General features: G+C 37.0%; 1 protein-coding gene across 3 annotated transcripts in view; it reads left to right on the top strand.

The window, feature by feature from the left end:
• NELL2 (neural EGFL like 2) overlaps positions 1-25681 on the top strand; it is a 376784-nt gene that overhangs the window by 143728 nt on the left and 207375 nt on the right. For all 3 annotated transcript variants that reach the window (XM_049694047.1, XM_004274430.3, XM_049694046.1), the window contains 3 exons: positions 267-358; positions 3483-3585; positions 9072-9200. In XM_049694047.1, the coding sequence (XP_049550004.1) occupies positions 267-358; positions 3483-3585; positions 9072-9200 (324 nt within the window). The remainder of the gene's footprint in view (positions 1-266; positions 359-3482; positions 3586-9071; positions 9201-25681) is intronic.

The following is a 25681-nucleotide window of genomic DNA, read 5'->3' as shown; positions in this document are numbered from 1 at the left end:
AGCACTCCTTTTTCAGAGTTTAATTCTGACTTGCCATTGCCCCTTATCCTTTTTGTACCTTATTTTACTCTCTGAACTTAATGGGCATGAAAATAACTTGAGCCTACATGTGCCTTATATTGGGTTGAATTTAGGTTTACAGTTACTCAAACACCTTGAAAAGTCACAAGGACATGTGAAATATTGTGGCAAAATGATCTGAACACCTGTAAGCTATTTTTCTTAATGAAACATTTAAAAAATATATATGTTTTTTTACTCCAAAGCTATATGCCAAATTCATGGACGAACCTATTTTGAAGGAGAAAGAAATACGGTCTACTCCTCTTCTGGCGTATGTGTTCTCTATGAGTGCCAGGTAAGGAAGCTCTTCATGTGTGTTTCAAATTTCTTTCCGTTACATGAACACAGTAAATGTTCCTTTAAAAATCTCACCCTTGTAATACCTTTAAAATTCTAAGGCAAAGAGAAAATTTAAGATGATAATTATAGCTCAAATGTATAGAAATTCTCATTGTTTTTGCAATCATGTAAATTTTCCCAATAAATTTTCCCAATAAATAAAAACACTCTTTTGTCATATTATGAAGTTGTCTTACATTTTCCAAACACAAATCAACTCCTTGTTTGCTGTTTTGAAGAAAATGTATTAGATAAAATTAGACTCGGCCTGTTCTCACTCTTGCTTTTGACTCGTGATAAATATCAGTCCAATTAAAATCAGAACCAAATTTACCTAATAAAAATTAGGTGTTGGATGGAGATGAGATTGATATTGATCTTAATTCCTTTGGGAGGAATCTTTTAAATAATTTTAAGGGGAATGTTTTATACATGTGCTTTTGACGTATGCTTCTGAAGCAAACATGATTCATTTTAAGTCTGCTTCTTGACCTACTAATTGAAAAAGTAAATATGTTTCATAACACTTTTCACATTTAGCTTTTATAAACTATGATTTTATATTCCTTGACCATAATGTTATATTTCAAGCCATATTCTGTCTAAAGGAAACTGTCTACATATAAAGTTTCTGCTTTAGGGTTCATTTACATTTGATCCTTCATTTTCTTCTTCAAATGCCTCCTGTACATGGTTTGTGGGGATGATTTAGTATGTATAGGTTATTTAGAAAATTAAGATAAGTGATTTACTCTGCTGGCAATAAACTGTGAGCATTCATATGATTAAGTGTTGGCGAAAGGAAAATCTTCAGAATTTTGCCAAGATAAGTTGAATCTGAAAAATCCAGCTGTATACCTCGTGCATCTTAAGTTGGAAGACATTTGGGATAAGCAAGGCAGAGACATAAAGATGCAAAACTGTGACAGATTTGGTTTCTGGAACGTGAAAGCTCTGATTTGTCCACGTCCATTATAAGGTATTCTAGCTGCTTCTTTTGGCTTTAAATAAGCTCTCCCATGATGTAGGTTACCATCTTAAAGTTAAGGGAGCTGGGGCATAGGAACACTAACACAATTGCTGAAGCTATATTTCCAGATGGATTTTTCTCCGTCAGCATCCCTTCACCAATGCTGTTTTGAGTGGAGCAGGTCCCACAGTAGATATAAGGATTGGAAGGCTTGGAGTGAGATCTAGCAACACCAAGGAAATCAGAGAAATTTTACTTCAAGGAAGGTGGAAAACTTTTATCAGCTGGTTTCTAAGTAAACTCTAACTTTGAAATATCAGCCCTAAATCTGAAAATTGTGAGGGCATTTGAAGATTCTCCACTTTGTGTGTGTGTGTGTTCTTTTCATTTGACAAGTGTATTCCATAATACTGATAATTATGATCTAAAATTTACTGAGATAGTTTCCTATTTGATTTTAAAATACCTATAAAGTGATTTTATTTTAAATTCGATTTGTGAGAAGTCTGTGTATAGGCAACTCTGCAGGTGCTTAATAAATATTGGGTGAATGAATAAATGTTACCATTTATTTGCTCAAACAAAAGAAATCACTTCCTACCCTCTAATGCTATGCTGTCCAGTAGAAATATGATGCAAGCCACACATGTGATTTTTATTTGGGCTAAATTTTCTGTATTCAACCCCATATATCCAAAATATTATCATTTCTAATGTAATCAATATAAAATCTTAATGAAATATTTTACATTATTTTACCATACAAAGTTGTCAGAATCTTGTAGCTAGTAGCTGTGGATTCTACAGCACAGCTCTACCAGAATTTCATAAGCTTTTGTATTCTTCACTAAATTCTTGACATTAAGGACTCCCATTGTTTTTTCTCCCTTCAGGCCCCTGAGCTATTTTACATAATTGTCATCTCTCTCAGGCTTCCATTTTCTGGGCTGTCAATTCTAGTCCTCCTTTGTTCCTTTATTGTCAGTTTTGTGGCCTTGAAAATGTGTCCTGGGGGGTCTGTGAGTTTCATAGTAACACAGAAAAACACGGTGGTCCTGAAAATAAGATTATCAGAATGGATATTACCGTCAAACCAAAGAGAGAATAGCGTTTGACTCCACTGTATACATGTCTTCTGACACTTTCTTTCTTTTTTTTTCCTGCCATTATGGTGACTTGGAGAAGGTCCTTTCCATTGATAAGCCAGGAAGAGGGAGATATTGAAATTACGATTTCTTCAATAAAAGCAGTACTTATAGAAATGATATCTAAAAAGCTAAGCTATTGAGCAGTATTAAAACAGAAGCCTTCAAGTTCCAACGGTTATTTTATTACTTATGTATTGGTAAGCATAGTATAACAGTTAATGACCCTCGCTCTTAAAGAGACTGGAGGTTGACAGTATAGAAGCAAAATGTTGGCTTCAAGGGCAGTGCTGTTACATTTATCAGAAAAGTATTCTGTTCTGTATTTTGGTTTCTCTTTGAGAAGGGTTTTATCTACTTCGGTGGCTAGAACTGTAATCGTTTTACATTGATTTATTCATTCATTCAGGAAAATTTTTCGATTGCTTGTTATATGCCAGAAAAAATGCAAGACATTCATGCTCAAGAGACATAAATCCTGCCCTCATTTTCCTTATAGTTTTGTGAGAGATCCCCAGTGTTCCTCATCACACTCACTTGGGATAATCTATAACAGTTTAGGAAACTTTGAAATGAGAATGTTTAAAAAGCCCGGGTTTTATTTATTGTTTTTTCCAAAGTGAGCTATTGATAGAATTCAAGCTGTATCTTTGACACAATTGTCATCTGGATGTGCAAATATGTTGTAAGCTAACAGAATCTTTCAGGATTACCCTGATGTTTGGAAATTGAAGGCATGGCTGCAGTGTGGCATGCTTCCATCCCCAGGGCTGCTTGTCCATTTGAAAGGCTTTCCAGTTGTCATTTAATGTTATTTTGCAAGTGAGTGTGTGACCTGTGCAGAGGTTCTCAGGGTGAAAATTTTACTCTCATGTTCGAAGAAATTTCTTGGATGTCGGATCTGGAAACTTCTGAGTTATTCCTAATTAAGAGGTTTGAAGCTTTTATTTTCTGTTGTCTGACAGGACCAGACCATGAAGCTGGTTGAGAGTTCAGGCTGTCCAGCTCTGGATTGTCCAGAGTCTCATCAGATTACCTTGTCTCATAGCTGTTGCAAAGTTTGTAAAGGTAAGGCTTGTCTGTAAAATAAAATTTATGTGCATGAGTCATTCTAAGAGGCTACTTCAACTGACAGGAAATAGAACTTTTTATAATCAAGTTATTTCCAAAGACCATCGAATTAAAATCGAGATGCTCCCATGCATTTCTGCAGGGTGTATTGTACCTGTCTCAAGCTCTGGGTTTCTGTACTTCTCTCTGTGTACTTGTCCTGAGTCAGCATGACATTGTTGAAAACATTTACACAACAGTGCTGAGTTATTTTATTGTTTCTTTTTTTTGCTGGGGGTGGGGGACGATTTCCTTTCTTTTCTCTTCAGTCTGTTTTTATAATTGTCTGAGCATAATTCCCATGTTGTTCAAATCCCTCTCTTCACAATTCCACTCTCCTTCACTGATAGGCTTCTACACTACCAAGAAGAGAGAGGCCATCAGACATGCATTGCTTATTCTGTGTTGCCTCTATGATGATAAGCCTATGACCAATAAGTAGAAGGAACTTAGATTTTTAGTTCAGTGTAAGAAAACAGTAAAACTTGAGGTATTCAGAAATGCAGTGGGCTGCCCAGAAGGCAGTGAGTTGCCCATCACTAAAGATTCTTAAACTTGGTATTTTGTTATAGATTTAAGTATTAAACTAAAGGATTAATTATATGGAATTTTTATGTTCCCTACCAATCATGAAATTATATGTGCCTTCTTGTGTTATCCTGAAATTATGTGTTTGTGAATCTGTCTCCTTCATTGGATTTTGCAGCTTGAGGTGCAAAATGTAACAGGCTGGGTCTTTATATTCATCTCTATATTCTTAATACCTAGTATGACACCTGGGATGTAGCTGAGACTCATAACTCATGTAGTTGGTACTGTATAACAGTGCCTTAAATGAGCTACTAGCACTTGTTTTAATACTAGCCTTTATTGGTGCAAAATAAAACTTAAATGGAAAAAAGTAAGAAAAAGAAACTTTATAAAACATATACTATTTTGTTTCCTTTTAATCTCATCTATTAAAAAGGAAACATAAGATCTCTCTCTCCCATTTTTAGGAGGGTGGTACAGTTTTTTCATTTTCTTTTTAGCTACTTCTTCCATCCATTCAATTAAGACGGCCTGATTGCATCCATTTCTTTTTAAAGAGCCTTAATACATTACCAAGAGCAAATTAAGAATGGAAAAGCTAGCTACAAAACTTGTTACATTTAAATTGCCTATAGTTTTAAAAATTAATATGTTTACACAGCCCACTCAAAATATCAATACAATGACAAAATATACCGTGACCTACACCCCCTCCACCTGAGATCCTGATATCATTGATATGTGACCGGCCAGAGCCAGAACCAAACTCAGGTTTGGCTTCTCATTGCTCAAAAGTCAATGTTCTGGAGACAAGGTTTGGTGGAAAAAGAAAGATGTATTATTCAGGAAGCCGGCAACCTGGGAAGATGGACTAGTGTCCCCAAAACCATCTCCGAGTTGCCAGTTAGGGGACAAGAGTTTGTAAAGGAAAAGTTTCAGAGGTGTGCAGTAGGGGGGATGTGTGGAGCAGCACAGTCTGCTTCGATAATTGCCTTGAAATTGGTGGTGCAGTGGTCTGGTCCGAGTCACCTTGATTGTGTAGGGAGAGCAGTTAATCTGTAGCTGCAGGCTTGACATGTCCTGTAGTTCCTGGAATTTCTCAAGCATGTAGAAGGTTATTCTTTAAGCATTTAATCATATTATAGCTTAGTCAGGCCTAGGTCATAGGTTTTTCTCAAAATAGAACTGGGGTTTCCAATATGGAGTTGCCTTCGCTAAGGCAGAAGCTCAAATACCTTTTCCTAATTCCTGAATAAGTGTTTCAGAGCCAGATTTCAGATATATGGGATGGAGCCTTGGTATCACCTTAAAAAACACTCTTCAATAAATTATTTTACTCAGCCTGGATTGAGAACCTCTGGTTTAGAACTGGAACTGAAATTGGACAAGTTGGCCTTTCTTGAAACATTTAGCACCGTATAAAATAAAGGTTACTTCCATTTCTGACTTCAAATAAATAGAATAAACAAATGAGTCCTCCTGGTATTCTCTGGCTTTTAAACTAAAAAACGTCAAGTTTTGAAGGCTTAAAGTTTGAGTCAACTCCTACACACATATTGTGACAAATTCATTTGTAGTAAGGTTGGCCTCCAGTTTCCAGGCCTGTCTGCCTAGTGCTAAAGATGCCATGTTCACATCTGAAAAACTAAGTTGTTCAACAACAGTTAGTAAATATTCCCTGAGGGCAGAGCATGAGATTAAATTGTTGACCTTTCCACTGGAGGCTCCCCCGGTGGTTGGAAACCAAGCTGTGCACCGAAATAAGGCTACAAACTTCTAGGCACCAAGTCAAATCCAGCCAGGGCTGTTTTCTAGGTACCCTGCTGTCTTCCATTGTAGCAGCTCAGGAACAGTGTAGCAGGAATGTTCTTTTCACTTTTTTCATATTTGAGAGCTCTTTCAAGGAAGCTTGTGACAAATTACAACACAACAGAGACTTCATGATACAGCGAGGACTCTGACTTAGAAAGGTACAGAAATAACGTGAAACTATATGTTTTCATATCTCAGCCCGTCCCATTCTTCTTCTCCTCCCTTGGCCACCCCTTTCTCTGCTTACAGACTATCAAGTCCTATTCACTGGATGCCCAACTTTAATTTAGCATTGACTTTGTCATGCCTTACAATTAGAAGTGATAGAGGCACTGTGTGCATAAGGCTGAGTGGGTGTAAATTGTTTGCACCCAACTTCTGGACAGTTCATAGTTTCCCACATCATTCAATTACATCGTCATGATTCTTGTTATCTGTGTACCACAAATAACATTATTTAGTTAATGTTTTAATGTCTACTGTTAGTCAACTCATTTTGTGAAAATTTACTTTTATTCCTAAGCAGTAGTATCCATGAAATAATGGGATTATTTGTTAGATTCATGTATTTTTTTATACACATTTAAATAATTCCATTGCTATCAGTACTGTTTTTTTAAATGTTCATCCATGCACATGAACTACCTTTTGGGAAAAATCAGGATTATCCATCATCTTGCAGAAGATACTGATATGAGTTAATATTCTTTCAGGTACAATTGATAGAACACCCAGTGCAACTGACTTAAGCAAACAGTGGAATACATGGCCCCAGTGAGTGGCTTGACTCAGATCTCAAATCTCACCCCTTTGCTTAGATGCATCTTTCTGTTTGTCTCCTCTGAGGTGGCCTTATTTTCAGACTCTGTGTGTTCCCTGACATTCTTATGCTCATGTTATTATGATACTCAGGTAGGTGGAAGAGAAAGTTCAGTATCCTCGTGAGTTGAACAAAGGTCCCAGAATTGAGTTTCAATTATCTGCGTTAACCTGAACTGCATCATTTGCTCAGACCTGAAGAAATTCCTATGTCCATACCAGTGGGATGCATTGACTGGTGTGGCCTTAACCAGTGGGCAGTGTAGTCCATTTTTCTGTAAGCACCTAGGCTAACAGTAGAGGTGAAGAGTTCATCCCAGGTATGACTAGGTTTTTGTTTTGTTTTGTTTTTTCCACAAAAAGGAGGAATAGACACCTGTAAGGCAAAACCAACAAATATTCACCTCAAAACTATTGCATTCTCTTTCTCCTGGTTATTATGAATAACATTTATTTATATTGTTCTTATGCATAATCTTTTGTATCCGACCCTTCCTTACCCTTTTGTATCCTCAGTCATAGAAAAATGCTTATTAATACTTTATAGAAAGATCTAGTACACTTAATGAAAGAATCTCATGTAAATTTGGAAAGCTTAAAAGTGATTTTGTGGAACATTTTCATTTTAGGTTGATGATGTGCTGAGCTATTGGTATAGAGAATGAGGATGACTTTTTAGCTGAAATTATCCCTCATCAGGCATTGTAAGACACTGTAATACATTTTAAGAAATATGGTCTCAATTTAGCTACTTAAAGAAGGAAATAAAAAGACCCAAGGAGAAAACATGTTTAACTTTTCCTTTCCTTAAGAGTGAACCTTTTGCTTCTAAATTTTCAGCCTTAATCATGAGAATTTAGATTGTGAAGAATCTTGTCAAGAAAAGTTGTCAAGTGATTTCAGTGCTGTTATTGACTATGTATTTTTCCAGTCTTTGTACACTCTGTTCTATTTTATTTTATTTCTGTAGAAATCACTAATTCTTTTGATTTTTCCTGTCCTTTTTAAATGCATCACTGTATTTTGAGAGCCTCACCCTTCCTAAGGCTTATTAAATTGTACAAACACTATTTTACTATACATTGTAGTTGCATTTCATGGGAGATTTGTTTTAACTCTGGGTCAATATTCAACATAGTCATTATGGGCACAAACCAATTGGAATGGACATCAACCATTGTGATGAACCAGAGTATACCTTTTGGTTGTGGTATAGCTTAGTTCACCCTTTCACTGAATCACAGCACTGTATGGTAATTTGATAACAAGTAAGATGAGTGTAGAACTCACATCTTCATGATTTGCTCAAGTAAAAGTCTTTTCTTGCATGTAAGCAGATGAGTTTATTCTGAGCTACATGAAATGTATTCTTCTGGACCTCTTTTCTTTTATACATGGTGAAAAAATAATTCATTAGACAATGTAAAACTAGACAGAAAATTTATGCATCAAGCAATTTGAAAATTGTTTGAATGATGTATAATCATATAATTTCCATTAAATATGGATTCCAGCGTTCCAGCTTTTTATTTCAGCATCTTAGATGATCTTTGAACAGGGATTCACACAGGAAAAAGAGATTTGAGAGATTACACATGATTGGTGTCACTGTTTATGAAATGTTCCATTTTTCTTTCCTCTACATAAAGACTCTGGAATCTGTGAAATCTTTATAATTCATAAAAACTTTCTTTTTCTTTTGAGTGGACATACTTTGTCTTGCAGATTTCCTGAGAAAATTAGATTAAAGTGATGTGATTTTTTTTATGCGTTTAGAGTTTTGTGGGTTTTTTTAAGGATGCCAAGTTGTCTGTTTCATTTCTTAAATACATAATGTGCACATCTCATCTGGCTTGGTCTGTATTACTCATAGTTATTGACAGTGTTCAATCAGTAATTCTCAGATCACTTTCCTTCCTCACTGTGTTGTCTTCTATATTGTAATCTTCATTTTGTACTCCAAGAATCTTTCTTTGTTTCCAATATTTGGAGGACTGTAATTGGAATATTAGGGACTAGAGATAGCATTTATAAAGTCAGAAATAGAGGAGACTTCAAGAAGGAATTAATTGAGTTAACTTCAAGAAGGAATTAATTGAGTTAAACACACTGAAAAACTTTTTAGTACACATAGCATATGGTCCTATAAACATGGGATGAAGATATCAACTTAATCGTTTAGAGAAATATAGCTTCTAAATTAAAGAAAGATTTTAAGGAGACAAAGTTTATTTGCTTTGTTATGATTTTATTTACCCTAATAAGTTTCTTTTTTCTTGTAGGTTATGACTTTTGTTCTGAAAGGCATAACTGCATGGAGAATTCTGTCTGCAGAAATCTGAATGACAGGGCCGTTTGTAGCTGTCGAGATGGTTTTAGGGCTCTTCGAGAGGACAATGCCTACTGTGAAGGTAATCCTTGTAATGATGTGTAGCTTGGCTGTATAAATTTCCTAGGATTACTGCATGCAAAATTTATTAATTTCCCAGGTCGTCAAGTTGATGGGTCCATTAAAAGCAGTGAATTTAATCTGAAGCATATTAATCAGGTAAAAATAATTATCTTTCAAATTAAAGTTTTTCAGCTATCTGCTACATGTCAGACTAATCAGTTAATATGGCTGGGTTTCTTGAATTAGGACAGTGCTTCCGCTGTGAAATTGCCTTCTTTTTTTCATAATTAGATATTCAGGTAGTTCACACATTGACATGATTACTGTGTCTTGCAGTTAGAATTGTAGTCAGATTTTTTCCGACAATGTTGTATAACAAGGACAGTCAATTAACAGGAACATAAAGTGCCCAGCACCATTTTTGTTTGCTACTGTCTGTTATCTCAGTGGTGGTATTCATGCTCTGTGGTATTTACTAAATAGCTCCAGTGGAGAAAATAGTTTCCTAGTTATTTTAAAAATCTTAACTAATATCCCAGGTAGTTTATTGTCTCATTGAAATAGCCCAAATACAGTGATGGGGCCCCTGGCATTCACAAATTCTGTGGCTTTGACTGTTCGGGAAGACCCTAGAAGTCCAAGAGATGTAGTAATTTATAATTTTCCCCCCAAGGCACACATTTGAGTCATTCTCATTAATTTTGTGACTAGCTAGTGGGTCTTGCAAGTACGAACACTGATATGGTGGTATTTGGGCACTTGGACAGTTTTGGACTTACCATTTCCAGATGTCAAGAGTGTGCCATCAGTCCTTAGAGATCGTGTTTAGCTACATGATGATTTTCTGGCCCTTGGGAAACCAATGTCTTTTGTTTCCCTCAGGTTTCAGTAGATTTTCTGTGCCTTAAAAATTGGTATTCATTTTTTAAATTGACCTTTTTTTTCTCAGCATATTCCTTTAAATGCTTCTGATTTAGTCCTAAAGAGACCATTCTATTTTTGCCAAAAGAAAGACATATAGCTTCCCTTCCCCATTCATAAGTAGATTTAAAATTCCTCATTTTGAAAGGTTTTATATTAGAAATGAATTTAAAGTAACTTAGTAAAATAATGTATTTTTCATTAATATTTGGGATCTCTAATATGTAATAAGTTCTACTGATAATGTGTGTAACATGAAATCACGATATAAATTCATACAATACTTCTTTTTGAATCTTAAGATAATTATTCATATTTTGAGCTGCTTCTTTTTGTTGTTGTTAAGTATATTCACTCTTGTAATAAATATTTAGTGAGCACCTACTGTGTACCAAGCACTTTTCTAGGCACTGGATAGTAAATGGTGAATACGACTGATAAGGTTCCAGTGCTCAGGAGCTAACATTCAAGGGAGAAGACAGAGAATAAGTGGGTAACTTAGAAGTAGAGAAGGTAATTTAAGGTAGTAATAAATAATAGGAAGAAAGTTAAACAGGATGATGTGATAGAAATTGATTGGGGATTAATTTAGATGAGATGGTCAAGGAAAGCCTCTGGGTTTGGGGTTGGGAGGGGATTGACAGTTGAATTGAGACTTGATGATAAGGAAGTAACATGGAAAGATCTGCAACAGAGCATTCCAATTAGAAGGAATAGCAAGTAGATAGACCCTAAGTGGTAACTAGCTTGGATATTCTAGAAACAGAAAGAAGGATAACGTGATGCAGCAGATGAGTCAGTTAAGATGCAATTGGAGAGTTAGGTAGGGGCCAGGTAATGTAGGGAGACTGTTAAGTATTTTAGATTCATCTAGTAGGGGAGTGATATGTACAGACTTGTATCAAAAAAGATAGCTGTGGCTGCAAGGTGTTAGATAAACTCTGGGGTTGGATGTGGTCGGAAGAACAGAAGTGTAAACAGGAAGACCAGTTGGAAGGCTATTGCAGAAGCCTAAGCAAAGCTGTTGATGGCCTGAATTAAGAGAGTGGTAAGAGAGATGAAGAGAAGGAGCATGTTTACGTATGTTTTGGAAGTAGAGCCAACAATGCTTGCAGATAATTTACTGTAGAGGAGAATTAAAGAGTGATAAATGGGAGTCAAGGTTCTGATTTTGAGCAGCACTTGGATGATGTTGCCATTTATTGAGATAGGAAAGAGTTCAAGGCAAGAGGCCAGAAATTTAGATTATTTATCAATACAACCTGTTGAAAATTGATGTAGTTGTAAAGACTAGGTCTCTGTTTTTATCTACACATTTATCTGTAGTGCAGATTGGCAGCTGTTTTCTGTTCTGAACGGATCATACTGGAAAATGGTTTGTAAATTTCCTCATGTTGTTTATTTTTCATTTAAGGAAGTAATCTTCAAAAGTTAAAATAATGGAAAAACGTGTTGGTTTATTATGGGATCTTGAATTTTTTATACATGAGTACTTCTAGTGTATCTTTTGTTATTCATGTTAACAGATTCTGCAGTATTCTGATCAAATGTGATTTTCTTTTTCATTTTGTTTTATTGTTGCTAAGAATTTTTTATTGAAATATCATTGACTTACATATTATATTAGTTTCAGATGTACAACGTAGTAATTTGATATTTGGATACCTTACAAAATGATCAGCATGATAAGTCTGGTTACCATCTGTTACAATATAGTTATTACAGTATTATTGGCTATATTACCTATGCTTTATGTTACATCCCAAGACATTTATTTTATAACTGGAGGTTTGTACCTCTAAATATCCCTCACCTAGTTCACTAATCCACCAACCCCCTTCCCCTCTGGCACCCACCAGTTTGTTCTCTGTTTATGTGAGTCTGTTTCTCTTTCATTATATTTGTTCATTTGTTTTAGTGTTTTTGTTTTCATTGGAAAAATACCCAGAAGGGGAATTGATGGCTCTTATGGTAGTTCTACTTTTAATTTTTTGAGGAGCCTCCATACTGTCGTCCATAGTGACTATCAATTTAGATTCCCACCAACAGTGCACGAGCGTTCCCTTTTATCCACACCCTTGCCGACACGTTATTTGTGTTCTTTTTGATGATAGCCATTCTAACAGGTGTGAGGTGACATTTCATTGTAGTTTTGATTTGCATTTCACTGATGACTAGTGATGTTGAACGTCTTTTCATGTGCGTCTTGGTCATATGTATGTCTTCTTTAGAAAAATGTCTTCAGATCCTTTGCCCATTTCTTAATCAGGTTGTTAGTTTTCTCGATGTCATTATAAGTTCTTTGTATATTTTGGATATTAACCGCTCATTGGATATATCATTTGAAAATATCTTCTCCCATTAAGTAGGCTGCCTTTTGTTTTGTTGATAGTTTCCTTTGCTCTGCAAAAGCTTTTTAGTTTGATGTAGTCCCATTTGTATGTTTTTGCTTTTCTTTCTCTTGCCTAAGAAGACAGATCCAAAAAATTATTTCAAAGACTGATGTCAAAGAGTATACTGCCTGTGTTTTCTTTTAGGAGTTTTATGATTTCAGGTATTACATTTAAATCTTTAATCCATTTTGAGTTTATTTTTATATGGTGTGAGAAAGTAGTCAGTTTGATTCTTTTGCATGTAGCTGTCCAGTTTTCCCAACACCATGTATTGAAGAGGCTATCCTTCCCCTTTGTATATTCTTGCCTCCCTTTTAATAGATTAATTGACCACATAAGCTTGGTTTTAATTCTGGGCTTTCTCTTTTCTTTTTTTTTTTATTTAACATTTTTATTGGAGTATAATTGCTTTACAATGGTGTGTTAGTTTCTGCTTTATAACAAAGTGAATCAGTTATACATATACATATGTCCCCATATCTCTTCCCTCTTGCATCTCCCTCCCTCCCACCCTTCCTATCCCACCCCTCCTGGTGGTCACAAAGCACCGAACTGATCTCCCTGTGCTATGCAGCTGCTTCGCACTAGCTATTTATTTTACGTTTGGTAGTGTATATATTTCCATGCCACTCTCTCACTTTGTCCCAGCTTACCCTTGCTCCTCCCTATATCCTCAAGTCCATTCTCTAGTAGGTCTGTGTCTTTATACCTGTCTCGCCCCTAGGTTCTTCATGACCATTTTTTTTCTTTAGATTCCATATATATGTGTTAGCATGCGGTATTTGTTATTCTCTTTCTGACTTACATCACTCTGTATGACACACTCTAAGTCCATCCACCTTACTACAAATAGCTCAGCTTCGTTTCCTTTTATGGCTGAATAATATTCTGTTGTATATATGTGCCACATCTTCTTTACCCATTTATCTGTTGATGGACACTTAGGTTGCTTCCATGTCCTGGCTATTGTAAATAGTGCTGCAATGAACATTGTGGTACATGACTCTTTTTGAATTGTGGTTTTCTCAGCCCGGTAGTGGGATTGCTGGGTTGTATGATAGTTCTATTTGTAGTTTTTTAAGGAACCTCCATACTGTTCTCCATAGTGGCTGTATCAATTTACATTCCCACCAACAGTGCAAGAGGGTTCCTTTTTCTCCACACCCTCTCCAGCATTTATTGTTTGTGGATTTTTTGATGATGGCCATTCTGACCGCTGTGAGATGATATCTCATTGTAGTTTTGATTTACATTTCTCGAATGATTAATGATGTTGAGCATTCTTCCATGTGTTTGTTGGCAATCTGTATGTCATCTTTGGAGAAATGTCTATTTAGGTCTTCTGCCCATTTTTGGATTGGGTTGTTTGTTTTTTTGATATTGAACTGCATGAGCTACTTGTAAATTTTGGAGATTACTCCTTTGTCAGTTGCTTCATTTGCAAATATTTTCTCCCATTCTGAGGGTTGTCTTTTCGTCTTGTTTATGGTTTCCTTTGCTGTGCAAAAGCTTTTACGTTTCATTAGATCCCATTTGTTTATTTTTGTTTTTATCTCCATTTCTCTAGGAGGTGGATCAAAAAGGATCTTGCTGTGATTTATGTCATAGAGTGTTCTGCCTATGTTTTCCTCTAAGAGTTTGATAGTGTCTGGTCTTACATTTAGGTCTTTAATCCATTTTGAGTTTATTTTTGTGTATGGTGTTAGGGAGTGTTCTAATTTCATTCTTTTCCATGTAGCTCTCCAGTTTTCCCAGCACCACTTATTGAAGAGGTTGTCTTTTCTCCACTGTATATTCTTGCCTCATTTAACAAAGATAATGTGACCATATGTGCGTGGGTTCATTTCTGGGCTTTCTATCCTGTTCCCGTTGATCTATATTTCTATTTTTGTGCCACTACCATAGTGTCTTGATTACTGTCGATTTGTAGTGTAGTATGAAGTCAGGGAGTCTGATTCCTCCAGCTCTGTTTTTCTTTCTCATGATTGCTTTGGCTATTCGCGGTCTTTTGTGTTTCCATACAAATTGTGAAATTTTTTGTTCTAGTTCTGTGAAAAATGCCATTGGTAGTTTGATACGGATTGCATTGAATCTGTAGATTGCTTTGGGTAGCAGAGTCATTTTAACAATGTTGATTCTTCCAATCCAACAACATGGTACACCTCTCCATCTATTTGTATCATCTTTAATTTCTTTCATCAGTGTCTTATAATTTTCTGTGCACAGGTCTTCTGTCTCCTTAGGTTTTATTCCTAGATATTTTATTCTTTTTGTTGCAATGGTAAATGGGAGTGTTTTCTTAATTTCTCTTTCAGATTTTTCATCATTAGTGTATAGGAATGCCAGAGATTTCTGTTCATTAATTTTGTATCCTGCTACTTTATCCAGTTCATTGATTAGCTCTAGTCATTTTCTGGTAGCATCTTTAGGATTCTCTAGGTATCGTATCATGTCATCTTCAAACAGTGACAGCTTTACTTCTTCTTTTCCAATTTGGATTCCTTTTATTTCTTTTTCTTCTCTGATTGCTATGGCTAAAACTTCCAAAACTATGTTAAATAATAGTGGTGAGAGTGGGCAACCTTGTCTTGTTCCTGATCTTAGTGGACATGGTTTCAGTTTTTCACCATTGAGGACGATGTTGGCTGTGGGTTTGTCATATATGGCCTTTATTATGTTGAGGAAAGTTCCCTCTATGCCTACTTTCTGGAGGGCTTTTATCATAAATGGGTGTTGAATTTTGTTGAAAGCTTTCTCTGCATGACTTGAGATGATCATATGGTTTTTCTCCTTCAAATTGTTAATATGTTGTATCTCGGTTGATTTGCGTATATTGAAGAATTCTTGAATTCTTCCTGAGACAAAACCTACTTGATCATGGTGTATGATCCTTTTTTTTTTTTTTGCGGCACGTGGGCCCCTCACCGCTGTGACCTCTCCCGCCGTGGAGCACAGGCTCCGTACGCGCAGGCCCAGCGGCCACGGCTCACGGGCCCAACCACTCCGTGGCACGTGGGACCCTCCCGGACCAGGGCACGAATCCGCATCCCCTGCATCGGCAGGTGGACTCCCAACCACTGCGCCACCAGGGAAACCTGGTGTATGATCCTTTTAATGTGCCTTTGGATTCTGTTTGCTAGTATTTTGTTGAGGAGTTTTGCATCTATGCTCATCAGTGATATTGGCCTGTAGTTTTCTTTCTTTGTGACATCTTTGTCTGGTTTTGGTATCAGGATAATGGTGGCCTCATAGAATGAGTTTGGGAGTGTTATCTGCTATATTTTGGAAGAGTTTGAGAAGGATAGGTGATAGCTCTTCTCTAAATGTTTGATAGAATTTGCCTGTGAAGCCATCTGGTCCTGGGCTTTTGTTTGTTGGAAGATTTTTAATCACAGTTTCAATTTCAGTGCTTGTGATTGTTCTGTTCATATTTTCGCTTTCTTCCTGGTTCAGTCTCAGAAGCTTGTGCATTACTAAGAATTTGTCCATTTCTTCCAAGTTTTCCATTTTATTGGCATGTAGTAATCTCTCATGCTCCTTTTATTTCTGCAGTGTCAGTTGTTACTTCTCCTTTTTCATTTCTAATTCTATTGATTTGAGTCTTCTCCCTTTTTTTCTTGATGAGTCTGGCTAATGGTTTATCGATTTTGTTTATCTTCTCAAAGAACCAGCTTTTAGTTTTGTTTATATTTGCTCTCGTTTCCTTCATTTCTTTTTCATTTATTTCTGCTCAGATCTTTATGGTTTCTTTCATTCTGCTAACATTGGGGTTTTTTGTTCTTATTTCTCTAATTGCTTTAGGTGTAAGGTTAGTTTGTTTATTTGAGATGTTTCTTGTTTCTTAACGTAGGATTGTATTGCTATAAACTTCCCTCTTAGAATTGTTTTTGCTGCATCCCATTGGTGTTGGGTCATTGTGTTTTCATTGTGATTTGTTTCTAGGTATTTTTTTATTTCCTGTTTGATTTCCTCAGTGATCTCTTGGTTATTAAGTAGTGTATTGTTTAACCTCCATGTGTTTGTATTTTTTACACATTTTTTCCTATAATTGATATCTGGTCTCATAGCATTGTGGTCTGAAAAGATACTTGATACGATTTCAATTTTTGTAAATTTACTGAGGCTTGATGTGTGACCCAAGATATGACCTATCCTGGAGAATGTTCCACGAGCACTTCAGAAGAATGTGTATTCTGTTGCTTTTGGATGGAATGTCCTATATATATCAGTTAAGTCCGTCTTGTTTAATGTGTAATTTAAAACTTGTGTTTCCTTATTTATTTTCATTTTGGATGATCTGCCCTTTGGTGAAAGTGTGGTGTTAATGTCCCATATTATTATTGTGTTACTGTTGATTTCCCCTTTTATGGCTGTGAAAATTTGCCTTATGTTTTGTTGTACTCCTGTGTTGGGTGCATAAATATTTACAATTGTTATATCTTCTTCTTGGATTGATACCCCGTAATCATTATGTAGTGTCTTTCTTTGTCTCTTGTAACATTCTTTATTTTGACGTTTATTTTGTCTGATATGAGAATTGCGACTCCAGCTTTCTTTTGATTTCCATTTGCTTGGAATATCTTTTTCTATCACCTCACTTTCAGTCTGTATGTGTCCCTGGGTCTGAAGTGGGTCTCTTGTAGACCGCATATATACAGGTCTTGTTTTTGTAGTCATTCAGCCAGTCTGTGTCTTTTGGTTTGAGCATTTAATCCATTTACATTTAAGGTAATTATTGATATGTATGTTCCTATTATCATTTTCTTAATTGTTTTGGGTTTGTTATTGTAGGTCTTTTCCTTCTCTTGTGTTTGCTGCCTACAGAAGTTCCTTTAGCATTTGTTGTAGAGCTGGTTTGGTGGTGCTGAATTCTCTTAGCTTTTGCTTGTCTGTAAAGGTTTTAATTTCTCCATCGAATCTGAATGAGATCCTTGCTGGGTAGAGTAATCTTGGTTGTAGGTTTTTCTCCTTCATCACTTTAAATATGTCCTGCCAGTCCCTTCTGCCTTGCAGAGTTTCTGCTGAAAGATCAGTTAACCTTATGGGGATTCCCTTGTGTGTTATTTGTTTTTTTCCCTTGCTGCTTTTAATATGTTTTCTTTGTATTTAATTTTTGGTAGTTCAACTAATATGTGTCTTGGTGTGTTTCTCCTTGAATTTATCCTGTATGGGACTGTCTGTGCTTCCTGGACTGGATTAACTATACCCTTTCCCATATTAGGGAAGTTTTCAACTATAATCTCCTCAAATATTTTCTCAGTCCCTTTCTTATTCTCTTTTTCTTCTGGGGCCCCTAAAATTCGAATGTTGTTGCGTTTAATGTTGTCCCAGAGGTCTCTGAGACTGTCCTCATTTTTTTCATTCTTTTTTCTTTATTCTGCTCTGCAGTAGTTATTTCCACTATTTTATCTTCCAGGTCACTTATCCATTCTTCTTCCTCAGTTATTCTGCTATTGATCCTTTCTAGAGAATTTTTAATTTCATTTATTGTGTTCTTTAGAACTGTTTGTTTGCTCTTTAGTTCTTCTAGGTCCTTGTTAAACGTTTTTTGTATTTTCTCCATTCTATTACCAAGATTTTGGATCATATTTACTATCATTATTCTGATCTCTTTTTCAGGTAGACTGCCTGTTTCCTCTTCATTTGTTAGGTCTGGAGGGTTTTTGACTTGCTCCTTCATCTGCTGTGTGTTTCTCTGTGTTCTCAGTTTGCTTAAGTTACTGTGTTTGGGGTCTCCTTTTCACAGGCTGCAGGTTCCTAGTTCCCGTTGTTTTTGGTGTCTGCTCCCAGTGGCTAAGGTTGGTTCAGTGGGCTGTGTAGGCTTCCTGGTGAAGGGGACTATTGCCTGTGTTCTGGTGGATGAGGCTGGATCTTGTCTTTCTGGTGGGCAGGTCCACGTCTGGTGGAGTTTTTTTTTGGGTGTCTGTGGCCTTATTATGACTTTAGGCAGCCTCTCTGCTAATGGATGGTGTTGTGTTCCTGTCTTGCTAGTTGTCTGGCCTAGGGTGTCCAGCACTGTAGCTTGCTTCTTGTTGAGTAGAGCAGGATCTTGGCGTTGAGATGGACATCTTTGGGAGATTTTCGCTGTTTGATAGTATGTGGAGCTGAGAGGTTTCTTGTGGACCAGTGTCCTGAACTTGGCTCTCCCACCTCAGAAGCACAGCCCTGATGCCTGGCTGGAGCAGCAAGAGCCTGTCGTCCACACAGCTCAGAATTAAAGGGAGAAAAGAAAGAAAGAAAGAAAGAAGATAAAATAAAATTATTAAAATAATTATTAAAAAAATTTTTTTAACTAAGAAAAAAACAAAAAAGAAAGAAAGAAAGAAAGAAAAGAGCAACCAAACCAAAAAACAAATCCACCAATGATAACTAGCTCTAAAAACTATACAAAATATAAATAAACAACAAAAAAACGGACAGACAGACCCTAGGACAAATGGTATACCCACTCACAAAAAGAGAAGAAGGGAAAAAAATATATATATTTCATTGCTCCCAAACGCCACCTCCTCAATTTGGGATGATTCGTTGTCTATTCAGATATTCCACAGATGCAGGGTACATCAAGTTGATTGTGAAAATTTAATCCCCTGCTCCTGAGGCTGCTGCAGGAAATTTCCCTTTCTCTTCTTTGATCACACAGCTCCTGGGGTTCAGCTTTGGATTTGGCCCCGCCTCTGCGTGTAGGTTGCCTGAGCACGTCTGTTCTTCACTCAGATAGGACAGGCTTAAAGGAGCAGCTGATTCAGGGGCTCTGGCTCGCTCAGGGCAGGGGGATAGAGGGGTACGGATGCGGGTCCAGCCTGTGGCGGCAGAGGCTGGTGTGATGTTGCCACAGCCTGAGGCGTGCCGTGTGTTTTTGCGGGGAAGTTGTCCCTGGATCACGGGACCATGGCAGTGGCGGGCTGCACAGGCTCCCAGGAGCGAAGGTGTGTATAGTGACCTGTGCTTGCACACAGGCTTCTTGGTGGCGGCAGCAGCAGCCTTAGCGTCTCATGCCCGTCTCTGGGGTCCGCTCTGATAGCCACGGCTCGCACTCATCTCTGGAGCTCCTTTAAGCGGCGCTCTTAATCCCCTCTCCTCGCGCACCAGGAAGCAAAGAGGCAAGAAAAAGTCTCTTGTCTCTTCGGCACCTCCAGACTTTTTCCTGGACTCCCTCCCGCCTAGCTGTGGTGCACTAGCCCCCTTCAGGCTGTGTTCATGCAGTCCTCTCCCTGGGATCCCACCGAAGCTGGACCCTCAGCTCCAGACCCTGCCCGTCCCGGCGGGTGAGCAGACAAGCCTCTTGGACTGGAGAGTGCTGGTCAGCACCGATCCTCTGTGCGGGATACTGTCTGCTTTGCCCTCCGCACCCCCGTGGCTGCGCTCTCCTCCGTGGCTCCACAGCTTCCCCATCTGCCACCCGCCATCTCCGCCTGCAAAGGGGCTTCCTAGTGTGTGCAAACCTTTCCTCCTTCCCAGCTCTCTCCCACTGGTGCAGGTCCAGTTCCTATTCTTTTGTCTCTGTTTTTTCTTTTGTCCTGCCCAGGTACATGGGGACTTTCTTGCGTTTTGGGAGGTCTGAGGTCTTCTGCCAGTGTTCAGTAGGTGTTCTGTAGGAGTTGTTCCACATGTAGATGTATTTCTGATGTATTTGTGGGGAGCAAAGTGATCTCCACGTCTTACTCTTCTGCCATCTTGAAACTCCTCCTGTGTTTTCTCTTTTGTTCCATTGATCTGTGTGTCTGTTTTTGTGCCAGTATCATATTGTTTTGATGACTGTAGCTTGTAGTATTGTTTGAAATCAGGGAGCATGATACCTCCAGCTTTTTCAAGGTTCCCTTGGAATTTGGGGTCTTTTTTGTTTCCTTACAAATTTTAGAATCATTTGTTCTAGGTCTGTGAAAAATATCATTGGTATTTTGATAGGGATTGCTGCATTGAATTTGTATACTGCCTTGGGGAGTATGGTCATTTTAGCAACATTAATTCTTCCAATCCATCAGCACAGCACATTTTTCCATTTGTTTGTGTCATCTTCAGTTTTTCATCATGTTGTATAGTTTTCTGAGTATAGGTCTTTTACTTCCTTGGCTAGATTTATTCCTAGGTATTTTGTTCTTTCTGATGCAATATTAAATGGGATTTTTTCTTGATTTCTCTTTCTTATAATTTCTAGTGTATAGAAACACACCAAATTTCTATATATATATATATTTTTTTTTTTTTTTTTTTTTGCGGTACGCGGGCCTCTCACTGCTGTGGCCTCTCCCATTGTGGAGCACAGGCTCCGGACGTGCAGGCTCAGGCTCAGCGGCCATGGCTCACGGACCCAGCTGCTCCATGGCATGTGGGATCTTCCCGGACCGGGGCACGAATCCGCGTTCCCTGCATAGGCAGGCAGACTCTCAACCACTGCGCCACCAGGGAAGCCCTCTGTATATTAATTTTGTGTCCTGCAGCTTTATGGAATTCATTTATTAGTTTTGATTTTTTTGTTGTTGAATCTTTAGTATTTTCTCTATATAGTATCATGTCATCTGAAAATATTAAAAGTTTTATTTTTTCCTTTCCAATTTGGATGTCTTTTATCTCTTTTTCTTATCTACTTGCTAGGGCTAGGATATTCAATACTATGTTAAATAAAAGTGACAATTGTGAGCTCCCTTGTCTTATTCTTGATCTTAGAGGAAAAGCTTTAAGCTTTTCACCATTGAGTGTTATATTTGCTGTGTGTTGTCATATATGACCTCCATTATGTTGAAGTATATTCCCTCTATACTGACTTTCTTGAGAGTTTTTATCATAAATGCATGTTGAATTTTGCCATAAGCTTTTTCTGAATCTATTGAGATGATCACATAATTTTTATTCTTCAATCCGTTAATATGATTTGTCACATCGATTGATTTGTTGATATGGAGCCATCCTTTCATCCTGATGATAAATCCCATTTGATCATAACATACGATCCTTTTAATGTATTGTTGAATTTGGTTTGCTAGTATTTTGCTGAGGATTTTTGCATCTATGTTCATCAGTGATACTGGCCTGTAATTTTCTTTTTGTGGTGTCTTTGTCTCATTTTGGTATGAGGATGATGCTGGCTTCATAGCACAAGTGTGGAAGTGTTCCTTTCTCTTCAGTTTTTTGGAATGGTTTGGGGAGTCTAGGCATTAACTCTTCTTTAAGTGGTTGGTAGAATTCACCTGTGAAGCTATCTGGTCTTGGACTTTTGTTTGTTGGGAGTTCTTTTTACTACTGAATCAGTTTCATTACTGGTAATTGGTCTGTTCATATTTTCTATTTCTTCCTAATTCAGTCTTGGAAGATTGTAAGTTTCTAGGAATTTATTCATTTCTTCTGTGTTGTCCATTTTGTTGGCATATAGTTGTAGTTATCACTTATGATCCTATTTTTCTGTGGTGTTAGTTGTAACTTCTGTTACATTTCTCCTTTTATTGATTTGGGCCCTCTCTCTTGATTTTTTTAATTGATTTTGTTTATCTTTTCAAAGAACCATCTCTAGTTTCATTGATCTTTTCTATTATTTTTTTTTAGTTTCTATTTCATTTATTTCTGCTCTGATCTTTATGATTTCTCTCCTACTAATCTTGGGTTTTGTTTTTTCTTGTTTCTCTAGTTCCTTTAGGTATAAGGTTAGGTTGTTTATTTGAGATTTTTCTTGTTTTCTGAGATAACCTTGTATTGCCATAAACTTCCCTCTTAGAACTGGTTTTGCTGGGTTCCATAGATTTCGGATTGTTGTGTTTCCACTTTCATTTGTCTCCAGGTATTTTTTGATTTCCTTGTTGATTTGTGTGTGTGTGTGTGTGTGTGACCCATTGGTTGTTTTGGTAACATATGTTTTAGCATTCATGTGCTTGTGTTTTGCAGTTTTTTTCTTGTTGATTTTTAGTCTCAGACCCTTCGGTCGGAAAAGTTGCTTGATGTGATTTTAGTCCTCTTAAATTTATTTGAGACTTGTTTAGTGGCCTAGTATGTGCTCTCTCTCCAGGAAAATGTTCCATGTGCACTTGAAAAGAATGTGTATTCTGCTGCTTTGGATGGAATGTTCTATATATATATATTAAGTCTATCTGGTCTAATGTGTCCTTGAAGGCCAGTGTTTCCTTATTGATTTTCTGTCTAGGTGATGTATCCATTGATTTAATTGCAGTGTAAAATTCTGCTACAATTATTGTGTTACTGTTAATTCCTCCTTTTATGTTCGTTAACATTTGCTTTATCTAGATGTTCCTGTGTTGGGTCTATAAATATTTATAATTGTTATATATATATTTTTAAAAAAAATTTTTATTGGAGTATAATTGCTCCACAATGGTGTGTTAGTTTCTGCTCTACAACAAAGTGAATCAGCTATACGTGTTATACCTTCTTGTTGAATCGATCCCATTTTCATTAAGTAATGTCCTTCTTTGTCTCTTGTTACAGGCTTTGTTTTAAAGTCTGTTTTGCCTTATATAAGTACTACTACCCCCCTTTCTTTTTTGTTTCCATTTGCATGGAATACCTTTTTCTATCTCTTCATTTTCAGTCTGTGTGTGACTTTAGATCTGAAGTAGGTAGCATATATATAAGTCTTGCTCTTTTATGCATTCAGTCACTTTATGACTTTTGATTGGAACACGTAGTCCATTTACATTTGATGTAATTATTAATAGGTATGTACTTACTGACATTTTGTTGATTGTTTTCTTGCTGTTTTTGTAGTTCTTTTTTGTTCTTTCTTCTACTTTTGCTCTCTTCCCTTGTGATTGGATGACTGTCTTTAGTTATGTTTGGATTCTTTCTTTTTTGAATGTGTGTATCTAGTATAGATTTTTAATTTGTGGTTATCATGAGGTTCATATATAACACTATATATGTATGTATATATATTGATTATTTTAAGTTGATCTCAAGTATGAACACATTCTAACAACCCTGCATTTTTACTCTTCACACCCTGTTTAATGTTTTTTGACATATTTTCCATCTTTTTGTTTTGTGTATCCCTTAACTACTTTGGGGGCTACAGATGATTTTACTGCTTTTGTCTTTTAACCTTTATATTAGCTTTATAAGTGGATGATATACTACCTTTATTGTACATTTGCCTTTACTAATGAGATTATTTTAAAAATAATTTACATATTTCTAGTTGTATAATCTTCTTTTCTGCTTAGGGTAGTCCCTTTAACATTTCTTGTAAAGCCAGTTTAGTGGTGTTGAAGTATTTTAGCTTTTGCTTGGTAGCCTTGCTGGGTAGAGTGTTGTTGGTTGTAGATTTCTTTTTATCACTTTGACTATATTGTGCCACTCACCTTGTGGCTTGCAAAATTTCTGCTGGAAAGTCAGCACATACTCTTACGGTATGGAAAGAAGCTACTAGTTAGGAAAAGCTAACTAGTAGCTTTTCCTTTACTGCTATTAAGATTCTCTCTTTATCTTTAATTTTTGCCATTTTAATTATAATGTATATTTGTGTGGACCTCTTTGGGTTCATCTTATTTGGGACTCTCTTTGCTTCTTGGACCTGGATATCTATATCCTTTTTAAGTTTAGGGAAATTTTCAACTGTTATTTCCTCAAACAAATTCTCTGTCCCTTTCTTTCTCTCTTCACCTTCTGCAACCCCTGTAATGCAAATGTTAGTACACTGGATGTTGTCCTAGAAGTCTCGTCAACTATCCTCATTTAAAAAAAAAAAACTTTCTTTTTTTCTCTTCAGTTTGTGTAATTTCCTCTGTTCTGTCTTCCATTTCACTGATCTATTCCTCTGTATCATCTAATATACTGTGTATTCCTAGATTCCTTCTAGTGTATTTTTTATTTCAGCTATTGTATTCTTCAGCTCTGTTTGGTTCTTCTTCATATTTTCTAACTCTTTGTTAACCTTTTCACTGTGTTCATCCATTCTTCACCTCAGTTCACTGATCATCTTTATAATCATTACCTTGAACTCTTTTTTGGGTAGATGACTTATCTCCACTTCATTTAGTTCTTCTGGGGTTTTGTCTTGTTCCTTTGGAATATATTCGTCTCCTGATTCTGCCAAATTCCCTTTGTTTATTTCTAAGTATTAGGTAGGTCAGTTATGCTTCCTGATCTTGTAGAAGTGGGCTTATGTAGGATACATCCTATGGGTCCCAGAAGCACACTACCCTCTGGTCTCCAGAGCTATCTGTTCTAGGTGTGTCCCCTATGTGGATTGTATTGGCCATTCTGTCGTGACAATGCAACAACTGTTGGCACACTGTTAGGCAAGCCTGGCCCCTTGCCCAGTCAGCTGCTAGTTCCTGCCTGTGCCATGGCTGCTTCCCACTGCTGGGTGAGGCTGAGTCCTGGCATGGCTGGCTACAGGAGCTGGGGTTTCTTGGGACTGGTTCCAGCCTGCTGCTGTGTGGGCCGACTCCCATGGTAGCTGCCTCTGGGGCCAGGGCTATCCCATGAAGGATAGTTTGACTCACTAGAAGCAGCATTTAAAATTTTTTATGCAATTGTACATGTTGTCTATCAGCTGGTCTTGTAGAGTTCTGGTCCTCTAAGAAATTAGACTTGTCATTATATGCAAAAGTAAGCAAGTGATATAAAATAAATTTTATTTACTAAATCTGTGGGGTTGTTTTAATGATATAATTATAATTGAGATTATTTTTACTATAACTTTCTTGATCAGAGTTAAAATAGCACTGGTAAAATTTGGAGTTTATTTATTCATTTGACAAATATTTATTGAATGCTTGTTTTGTTCCAGGCTAGGCTGGAGGTGAAGCAGTAAATAAGGTGTACATGACTGATGTTCTCTCAGGCAAGGAAGATCATTGCACCAAAGAGCATTTAATTGCACATGTGGCAAGTGGCGAAAAGAGAAATAGGTTAACAGGGGCTCTGATCTGCGTGGGTGGTAGTGCTTGAATAAAAGAGTTTTTCTCTGTACTCTGAAGATTAAGTAAAAATCAGCTATGCATAGAAGTAAGTGTGGGAAAGAAGGGAATCTCCTTTGGAGGAATCACCATGTCTAAAGGCCTTAAGGTGAAAAGAAGCACTTTGTAATAACTGAAGGAAGGCAGAGAACAGGGGAGAGGTGCCCAATGAGATTAATGATGGGAAGCAGGGCCTTGAAGGGGCCTAATAAAGACTAAGGATTTTGTGCTAAGAACAAGGGAGAGCTGATGAAAAGTTTTGCAGAGGAATGCCCTGA

The sequence above is a fragment of the Orcinus orca genome, chromosome 11 (genome assembly GCF_937001465.1).
Source record: "Orcinus orca chromosome 11, mOrcOrc1.1, whole genome shotgun sequence".
Lineage (NCBI taxonomy): Eukaryota > Metazoa > Chordata > Mammalia > Artiodactyla > Delphinidae > Orcinus > Orcinus orca.
The sequence above is the reverse complement of the archived record's forward strand: the minus strand, read 5'-3'. Positions and strand labels throughout refer to the sequence as shown.